This window comes from Miscanthus floridulus, chromosome 2 (genome assembly GCF_019320115.1).
Source record: "Miscanthus floridulus cultivar M001 chromosome 2, ASM1932011v1, whole genome shotgun sequence".
Classification (NCBI taxonomy): Eukaryota; Viridiplantae; Streptophyta; class Magnoliopsida; order Poales; family Poaceae; genus Miscanthus; species Miscanthus floridulus.
This window is the reverse complement of record NC_089581.1, coordinates 126,549,984-126,560,475: the sequence shown is the minus strand read 5'-3', so window position 1 is coordinate 126,560,475 and position 10,492 is coordinate 126,549,984. Positions and strand designations below refer to the sequence as shown.

The following is a 10,492-nucleotide window of genomic DNA, read 5'->3' as shown; positions in this document are numbered from 1 at the left end:
GAGGTACCAGAGAAGAAAAAGGATGAACTTTGGGATAAGCAGTTGAAGCTCAAGTTAAGATTTTCGGAGGGTAAGCACGAGCTGGTAAAAAAATGCTTTCAAGATGATGGGAGAGTCATTCCGATGTTAGAGGTCAAAGCTCAATAAGAAGTATATCTAAAAAGGGTTAACTCCCTTCAACGAGTTCGGCAACATAACTCCTAGTCAATGGGAGGAGCTCATGGCTCATAATACTTCACCAGAGGCATTGGAGCTCAGTGCTCGTAACACCAAGCTGGCGAAGAGGAACAAACACCATCATCATCTAGGCCCCGGTGGCTACTATGTCAAGGAAGAGCAGTTTAGGAAGATGGACAAAGAGGCCACAGCTGCTAGAAATATTGATGTAAAGAATTTGAAGGTACGCTCAAGGAATTAGATATATGCAAGGAGTACAGAATCATCCGGTGGTAATCTTAAGTTTGATAAGCCGGAGACCCAAGAGGTAGTATCAAGGATACTGAAATATGCTGAAGACAAGGAGAAGGGCTCATTCAATCCTTCTAGAGAGAGGGATGAGCTTAGCCTTGGCTTGGGAAACAAGGAGCACACAGGCCGCACTAGGGGGCTAGGGAAAAGGATGACCTAGAAGCACGGATTCAAAGAGGATAGGCACATGTACAAGAAACATGGCATAGACTGGGAGACTAATCTTGAGCTCCAAGTGATGGCTCTAGTTGCAAAGGCGCTGGAGGAGCAAGGACTGTCTACGGAGCTACGGACATTAATGACGCCGCTAGGAGAACTAGCATTAGTTGGCAGCCCTCCAAAAGCTCCTAGCAGCTAAGCTTCCACTGTAGCCACAACCCCCATCGATCGCATATGGGAACCAACTAGTTGTGCCTTGGTGTTTCTCAGTGGCCGGCAGAACATTGTGATGGAGGTGGCAATGGGTGTGGCACATCCTCCCGGTGGCTTACACCACAATAATAACATACCACCGGACTATACTAGGGTCGAGGTGCATACCGTGAAGCCCGAGTTCATGCAGTGGAGGATAGACTACGCAACTCCTGAGGGACTGGTGTTACTCAGAGACATAATTGGGCAGTTCATCCTCTGACACAAATGGGACATTGTATTGACTGCTTCTTCGCTGCCTCCCCCTCTCCGAAATTTGGAGCGAGTTGTTGAGGACGGGGAGATATTTTTACCGTCTCATGACCACCACATTCCTGAGATGCCACATTCTTCCCCTCCTCCTAGCGAGCATGTGCCTGATAAGCCACAACCTTCTCCAGCTCGTACCGAGCAAGTGTATAATGAGATGCCACAGTGTTCTCAACAAGCATAGCTGATACATGAACAACGAGTGCCTCCTAAAGAAGGTGATGCACAAGAAAATGAGGACGTGCCTAAATGGTAACTTGGAAAGAAGCATCCAATCACCATAAGACCAATTTATGTTCCGATGAAAGACGTCTCATCGGTGCACAAGTGGTATTCCCATGACCAGTTCAAGCCTGAGAACCAAGTTAAAAAGTCCCATCACAGGCTTCTGAGGAGGCTGTCACTAGCAAACTCCACCAAACAGCAAAGCAGTATCCAAATGTTGATGCCATCAAATGGTCAAAGAATTGCCCGAAAACATATGAAAGAGACAAGCCCTTCCTACCAAACCGGGACATCCAGCGCCTACCACTTGGAATGAGAATGTTCTATGATTGGTACTTGCATGTTCTCCTAACGAGCATAGACCTCGTACAAGCATACTTCCCCACCGACACATTTGGAAGCACAGCCGGGAAAATTATCTTTGACTTCAATGACATGCAGACATGCTTTCACCTCGGAGCAATAGAAATGAATCTAATTCGCACGTGGTGCATGTAAGTCCTTGTCTTCCCGATATGATATGAATGTAATCTTTGGATTTTATTGTAACTAACCCACGCCGTGATTTATAGAATGCAAGTGCACATTGTAAAACAAATGCCAAGTGTGAAAGCTGGGTATATAGACCCTCAAGTTATAGCACAAACAAATTTTAATTACCCTAGACAGTGGAAACTAGATGACAAAGAGCTAGCTGCTGGAAAGACCCTTCGGGAGAAAGAGGACATCCGTGCGAAGAAACTAAGGCAAGAGTCATTTAAGGTTTCGGTATACATTGCCCTAGCTTTTAAAAATCTCCAACAGCACTCTACTATATGGCTACCATACAACTTTGAGTAAGTTCAACTCTATACTTAAAGTTTTGTTCGATATATTTTATTCGATGCAAAAGAGCTTATTCAGTTCTATGATTAAATCCATGCAGCAACCACTGAATTTGTATAGTCGTCAATGTCAGGAGGAGCATGATATGGGTCTTTGATTCAATAGATAGTGACCCGGTGACATACAAAGACTTCATATTAATTCTCAAGATGTATACATATCGACAATCCTCATTAGCTTATATGTTTGTATATATACTTGTAACGTTCACTTTTGGATACTAACAAGATGTATTTGCTAAAATAATTCAAACAGGGCATTTAGGTTTTATGTTAATAAACATCAAGGAAGGCATGATCCAGTAAGGAAGGAAAGTTTGGCTATAAAAACACTATGTGCGGTAAGTGTAACTTACTTTAGTACTCCATTACATGGCTGTCAAAAGCATTCCTTAATATTTTCATATGCAAAACACACTATGCCCCAAGCAGAAGCCTGGGAGTGTACATTGTGGATACTATATATGTTCTATGATGAGTAACACCGGTGCCTACAGGAGACACCCCTTAAGGGTAAGTTTGAACCTCTTCACCCGTAGTATAAAAACTTCGCACATGATATAAAATACTAAACCGAAACTTATTCTCTTGTAGTGGAAAGAAGAGAAAGAAATAAAAAGAGACCCATACAAGGATGACCAACTCTTAGAGCTCATCGGCGACCTTTGCAACTTCATATTGGATCAGATTGTACACGTCAAAGGCACCTACCATGATCGAGAGTCTGACTTAGGTAGAAATCCTCAGTACCAACACCTTCGTGAGACTAAAAGGCCAGCTCTAGGCCGTTAATAACAATGTGTATGAAATTTGGCATTGTTCTTACCTTGTGGGAGCTTCGTCAAGCACCTCGCCGCGGTGCGGACTCCGCCGCGCCTCTAGGTCACTGTTGTCGACCCGCGCTGCCGCCGTCCACTGCAACACCTACGCCAAGCGCCATAGCCACCAAGGTGAACTCGCCGTGAGCGCATGAAGCCGTAGAGCCTCCTACCAGTCCTGCCTATCCACCCTAGTGCGAGAACACGTGAGCTCGCCATCGGCGAGGAGCGCCGCCGCGAGACAGAGAGGAGAGAGAGCTGCTGCACCACTATCGCCCCGTTCACCCAGTGCATCGTGTGCCAGAGAGAGGGGAGGGAGAAGTGGAACGAATTAGACTTGTGAATTATGTCTATTTAATGATGGATTGTATATATTCTTGTGAATTAGACTTGTAATGGTAGTTTATTCTTGTGCTTGTGGTCATATTTGAATTATGTATGTATGTATGTATGTATGTATGTATGTATGTATGTATGTATGTATGTATGTATGTATGTATGTATGTATGTATGTATGTATGCATGTATATATATGTTCTAGTAAAGTGTACTGAAGGGACGGTTCTACAAAATCGATTTGAATTTTTTTTTTGCGGAAAATGTACTATAGGGGTGGTTCTAGACTGAACCGCCCCTACAAACATGTATTATAGGGGCGGCTGGTACTACAGCCGCCCCTACAAATCGATTTTGTAGAGGCGGCTGGTGTCCCCAGCCGCCCCTACAAATACTGATAACACCAACCGCCCCTACAAATAGATTTGTAGGGGCGATCAGAGAATAGCCCCTACAATGCATGATTTGTAGCCACGCTTTGATAGGGGCGGGTGGCCAAACCGCCTCTACAAATCATCTGAAGCCGCCCCTACAAAAGGTTTATGCAGTAGTGGACGATCCTGGCGCAGGGCTTCTTCACGCTCCTCTACTTCATCACCGAGGCCGCCTTCAACACGGGGCTCAACCCCTACGTCTACGTCACCTACCGCTACCTCCTCGCGGCCTGCATCCTCTGCCCATTCGCCTACTTCTACGAGAAGTATATATATATGTTAACAACAATACTGCGCCGCTCTTGCTTTATTCAGATTAATTGGAACAAAAGCTTGGTCATGATTCATCTGTGTTAGATGTCTTCCTTTTTTTGATCTTGTATGCAGGACGTTGAGGCCTAAAATGACACTGATGCTGTTCCTAGAGATATTCGTACTGTCACTTCTAGGGTAAGAATATATACATATGTTTTCCTGTTTCGTTTTTCTCTCCAACATGTTTTTTTTAAAAGTAGTAGGAAAACATGTGCAGGGGGGGCTTAACTCTGAACATATACTTCTCAAGCTTGAAGTACACATCCCCAACTTTTGTCACCTCCATGATAAACACAGTGGCTTCAATCACATTCGTCATCGCCATCGTCCTCACGTGACCTGACCTGACCTAGCCTTGTCTGAGAGAGAGAGAGAGAGAGAGAGAGATATGCGAAATTTCAAGAATTGGTTTGGTTGGGGTGTGTGTGTGTGTGTGTGTGTGTGTGTGTGTGTGTGTGTGTGTGTGTGTGTGTGTGTGTGTGTGTGTGTGTGTGTGTATATATATGTATATATATATGCATGCGAAATTTCAAGAATTGGTTTGGTTGGCTGGCTCATGTTCATCAGGATGGAGATCGTAGACGTGAAGACCCTGCGAGGGCTCGCGAAGATCGCAGGGACCATGTGTCGTTGGCCGGGGCGACCACCATGAGCCTTTACAGAGGAGCGGCGGTGAAGAGGCTGTGGAGGGCGCCCATTCACATACACGGCACCTGCGGCGGCGTTGACCATGTGGTGGCACATGAGAGCTGGGTGAAAGGGTCGCTCCTCGCGCTGGCAAGCTGCATCTGCTGGTCAATCTGGATCATCTTGCAGGTGCCTAGTTTAGCCTGCTTCTTCCAGTCCAGCTACTCTCGTAATCTGATACAGCCATAAGCTAGCAACAAGTAATAATGCATGGTTGGTTCACACATGGTGGCATGCTGCAGGCGTCGTCTATAAAGAGGTACCCAGCCAAGCTGTCGCTGACGGCATGGATGTATCCATGGTTGGAGGCCTGCAGTCGGCGGTTTTCGCGGCGTTCGTGCAGCGCGACGTCGAAGATTGGCTCATTGGCTTCGGCCTCAACTTCTGGTGCATCGTGTACACGGTAGGTATATAGTCCTTCACAAAAGTTATATATTCTTGAGTGCTAGCTGAATGAACAACTGCAGACTGATATGCAGACTTGTTGTTTTAGGCAATCGCCTGCAATGGCCTGACTGTGATCATTCAGCTGTGGTGTAACAAGAAGAAAGGCCCTGTGTTTGTCACCATGTTCAATCCCCTCCTCACCGTCATGGTGGCCATCCTCGCCTATGTTGTCTTTGGTGAAAATCTCTACGCTGGAAGCGTGATCAGAGGCGTGCTTGTGATTCTGGGGCTTTACATGTTGCGGTGGGGCAAGGACAAAGACCAAGAGCAACAACACTTATCGGAGGGCAAAGACGAGCACTGTTGGCCCACAGGATCATCGGCCCAGGCGAGTGAACCACTCAGCCGATCTTACCAAGCACCCGCTAGTGTTGCCGAGCACCCACTAGCCGTGCCGACCACAAGTAGGCGTTGTCCGTGCAACGCACTACGACCAGAGCTAGAAGAAGAAGGGAGAACAGAGCAAGCACGCACAATACAAGACACCAGCGTTGGCCGAAGCCCTGTCTGTGTGATGGCAAATCTGAACTCTCTTTACTAAGTTGTCGTGGTGGTCTATTTATACAACTCTATCTATCTAGTTCTAGTACAACCCACATGTTGTAATAGTAATAAGATAACATACAGGGCTGACTCTGCGCCGGCCACTGCATGGCTACAATGCTGCAGGCGAGCGGTGCGGCGCCTGCACCTGCAGCGCTACAGTGTCACAGCAGGGGGCCAGTTTGGCGCCGCCTTCCCTTGCTGTGTTCGCACAAGGAATACAGTGGATTAGCTAACAATCTTCCCCTAATCCTACTGCTAAACCTTGTACCCCTCCATGCCGATCATCTTCTTCAGCTCCGTGAGTCGAAGCCGTCCGAGCGGCTTGGTGAGGACGTCCGCGAGCTACCGACCAGTTTCGACGAACTCGATAACAATCTGCCCTCCATCAACATAGTCCCTGAGGAACTGGAACTTCACGTCGATGTGTTTACTCCGGTCGTGCAGAACCGGATTCTTCGCAAGGGCGATGGTGGGCTGGTTGTCCACCATCAGTATTGGTGGGTGAGCTTCCATACCGGTCAGCTCGCCCAGCAGCCGGCGTAGCCACACAACTTGACACGCCGCTGTGGCTGCCGCTACGTACTCTGCCTCGCACGTAGATAGTGCCACCACCTTCTGTTTCAGCGACAGCCATGAAATTGGGGCCGACCCGAGGAAGACGAGCACACCAGAGATGCTCCGTCGTCCGTCGATGTCCCCTGCCATGTCTGCATCACTGAACACCGTGAGCTGCAGCCAACTCCCGCCAATCTTTGGAAAGATGATCCCATGGTTCACCGTCCCCTTGACATAGCGTAGTAGCCGCTTCACCGCAGCCCAGTGATCCTCTCTGGGATCCTCCATGAAGCGACTGACGTAGCCCACGACGAACGCAATGTCTGGCCTCGTGTGGACTAGGTAGCGCAGACCACCGATGATGCTCCGGTAGAGTGTTGCATCCACCTTCGCCGCGGTACTGGCCTTTGTCAGCTTTAGCCGCTCCTCCATCGGAGTCACGCATGGCTTGCACTCCACCATGCCGCTCCTCTCCAACAGCTTGGAGGCATACGCGCTCTGACCGAGTGTGAGTTCCTCCTTCCCCTATCTTACCTCGATGCTGAGGTAGTAGGAGAGTGCGCCGAGATCGCTCATTTGAAAACGAGCCGCCATCTCGCGCTTGAAGCTGTTGATGTCCTCCGTGCGCGCGCCGGTGACAATTAAGTCATCCACATACACGCCGACCACGAGCTCTTCCTTCCCCCGTCGTCGCGTGTAGAGCGCGTGCTCGGTTGCACACCTTTGAAACCCAAGCTCACCCAGCGTGGCGTCAAGCTTGGCGTTCCATGCTCGAGGGGCTTGCCGTAGCCCGTAGAGCGCCTTGCGCAGTTGGAGCACCCTGTGCTCCTCTCCCTTGACGGTGAACCCTGGAGATAGCCTGACGAAGACTGTTTCCGCCAGCTCGCCGTTGAGGAAGGCCGATTTAACGTCCAAATGATGGACGCGTCAGTCCTTTGCTGCTGCCAAGGCTAGTAGCAAACGAACCGACTCCATGCGCGCTACTGGCGCAAAGACTTCCTCGAAGTCGATGCCCTCACGCTGAACAAAGCCTCGGGCGACGAGGCGCGCCTTGTGTTTGACAATGGTGCCGAGCTCGTCCCTTTTTACCTTGTACACCCACTTCAGGCTGATCGGATGGCATCCTGGAGGTGGATCGATGAGCTATCAAGTCTCGTTTTCTTCGATCGCCTTCATCTCCTCCAGCATCGCCCGTCGCCAGTTTCCATCGCGCTCGGCTAGCGAGAACATGGGTGGTTCCTCTGCGCTGATGAGCAGCAGCTCTATGCCGTTGAGTAGCCTGCCCGCCAGACATGAGGAACCTGTGCCGCCGACGATGTCATCCAGCATGCGGAACCGCACCTCCTCACCTTCGTGGTAGGCATCCACAAACTCAGTGATGTCACTTGGAGGTGAGGCAAACTCGATTGGCGTCGATGGAGCTCCCTGTTCTGCTGGAGTGCCCGGCATAGCACCTGAAGTGCTCGGCATTGCTTTTGGATAGCTCGTCATAACTCCTGCAGTGTTCGGCCACACTATAGGAGTGTCCAGCCTCAGTCTTGGAGTGGTCGGCACCACAGCAGAACCTCTGGGCACCACTCCTGGCGTGCTCGGCATCCCTCCAGAAGTGCATGACACTCCTCCCGGAGTGCTCAGCATCCCACCCGAAGTGCTCGGCACTGCCCCAGGAGTGCTCGACTCTACCGCCGGAGTGCTCGGCCCTCCTCCCGGAGTGCTCGGCACCCGTTCCGTAGTGTCTCCACCACCGTGGATGACCAAGTGCTCAACGACGAAGGTGTTGGTGAAGCCGCCAGCTTCCCCCGTGCTTGGACTGCTCCATTCCCAAGCCGCCTCCTCATCGAACACAACGTCGCGCGAGACAAGCACTTTGTCTCCGTGTGGGTCGTAGAGCCGGTATGCCTTGGTACCCTCCGCGTAGCCCAGGAACACCATCGGTGTGCTCCTGTCCTCTAGCTTGGTGAGGTTCGGCTTCATCTTCCTGACGTGGCCGATGCAACCGAATGTCCGGAGGAATGACACGTTCGGCTTGCACCCGTACCAAGCTTTGAACAGCGTCTTGCCTGTCAGGGCCTTGGTCGGAGCATGGTTGAGGATGAACATCGCCGTGGTCACCGCCTCTCCCTAGAATTTTGCCGGCATCCCTTTGGCCTTCATCATGGATTGGGCCATGCCGACCACCGTCTGGTTCCGCCTCTCCACCATGCCATTCTATTGTGGCGAGTACGGCGTAGTGTGGTGTTGCCCCACACCCTGATCCACGCAGTATGCAGCAAACTCCACCGAAGTGAATTCACCACCGCGATTAGTCCTCAGCACGCGGAGCTTCTTGCCGCTCTCGGCCTCCGCACGCGTCTTGAACTTCTTGATCGCCGCCACCGCTTCGTCCTTGCTCGTCAGGAGTTGCAGCCACATGTAGCGACTGCAATCGTCCACGAGCAGGAGGAAGTACCGCCAACCACCGCATGTAGCAGACGTGATCGGCCCGCAGAGGTCGCCGTGAACGAGCTCGAGAGCCTCCTCCGCGCGATACTTGGCCGCCTTTGGGAAAGGTAGCCTCCTCTGCTTCCCAGTCAGGTAGCTGTCACACAACTCACCTCCGTGCTTAATGTGGGGTAGTCCTCGGACCATCTTCTCTAGCCGACCAAGCGCGTCGAAGCTGAGATGTCCAAACCGGGCATGTCACATCCATGGTTCCTCAGAGTGCCTTGCCGCCAGGCACACCGACTGCTCTACCTTCAGGTTGAGCAGGTACAACCGGTTGAGGGACCTCTTCACCTTGGCAAGAAGTCGCTGCTCCCGGTCCCTGATCCTAAGGACACCATCCTTGATCAGAACCTCGCTACCGCGCTCATCCAGCTGACCAATGCTGATGATGCTGGAACACAGCTGCGGGATGTAATATACATCCGTTAGCGCACAGTGCTCCCCGTTCTGGCATCTGAAGATGATGGTGTTGCGCCCTTGGATAGCCACCCTTAAGCCGTCACCAAACTTCACCGTACCGGTAACATCGCCGTCGAGCTCGGAGAAGAATTCCTTGGAGCCCGTCATGTGGTTGCTGGCACCAGAGTCTAGATACCACCGCTGCTCCTGGTCGGCGCCCACAGGCCCGAGGTGAACTTGGGCGCGCGGTTCGTCGAGGTTGACGGTCTTCAGGGCCCTCCCAGGTCCTTCCACCGTCGTCGCCTCTTCCTTCTCCTCGGCCTCGATGTCGTGCAGTGCACAAAACGTCGCCATCAGGATAGTGGCCTCATCCTCATCATCGACTCGCGCCAGGTGAGCTTCAGCCTTCTTCTCCCGCTTGTGATTTGGGCACTCTCGTGCCCAATGGCCCATCTTCCCACAACGCCGGCAGACATTGGGGTCGACCTGCTTCTTCTCCGAAGAAGCCCTGTCGCGGTGCTTGCCCTTGCCACCGCGACTGGAGGAGACTGCCTTCCCGGAGTTCCTCCAAGCAACCCACTCCTCTTCCGTCAGCAAGAGTTTTCCGCTGTCTTTCGTTGCTGTCGCCTGCTCCAGGCGCTCGTCCACCGCCCGCAGACGGCCTGTCACATCCTCAATGGTGAGGGTGGACAAGTCCAGCATCGTCTCTATGGAGAGAGTGATCTAGATGTACTTTGCCGGCACGGAGTGGAGGTACTTAGAGACTGCCTCCTCTTCGTCGATGGTGACGCCATGGCCCTTCAGCTTGCTGATGAGCGTCTGCAGGCGGAGGGAGAAGTCCTCCACCGTTTCACCATCCTTGAACTAGAGGAGGGCGTACTCCTGCTTCAGAAGTTGGGCCATCGCCTTCTTTGCGCGGTCGGAACCGACACGCATTGCCGCAATAGCCTCCCACACCTCCTTAGCCGAGCTCTTCGCCCACAACGACTCCCTGTACTCCGCCGGTACAGCAGCGAGGATAGCCTCCAACGCTGACATGTCATCCTCCTCATTGTCGGTGCCCTTGTCAACAGCATTCCAGAGCCGTCGGGCTCTGAGCTTGACCTTCATGGTCACCGACCACTCTCCATAGTTGGTGCGAGTCAGCGTCGGCCAACTGGTGCCGCTGACCTCCCACACCGTGCAAACAACGATCTCCTCTCGTGGCTGGGCA

At 51.7% G+C, this 10,492-nt stretch overlaps 1 protein-coding gene and 1 pseudogene across 1 annotated transcript; one reads left to right on the top strand and one right to left on the bottom strand.

Annotated features, from left to right (window-relative positions):
• The first annotated feature begins 349 nt into the window (after positions 1–349).
• On the top strand, positions 350–5,928 carry LOC136537031 (WAT1-related protein At3g18200-like; annotated as a pseudogene).
• Positions 5,929–5,950: 22 nt separating this feature from the next.
• Positions 5,951–6,684, bottom strand: LOC136537030 (secreted RxLR effector protein 161-like). The gene is made up of 2 exons (XM_066529132.1): positions 6,357–6,684; positions 5,951–6,039 (listed from the first exon to the last, which is right to left on the bottom strand). The coding sequence occupies exons 1-2, from the start codon at positions 6,682–6,684 to the stop codon at positions 5,951–5,953; spliced, it is 417 nt and encodes a 138-aa protein (XP_066385229.1).
• Between the last annotated feature and the right edge of the window lie 3,808 nt (positions 6,685–10,492).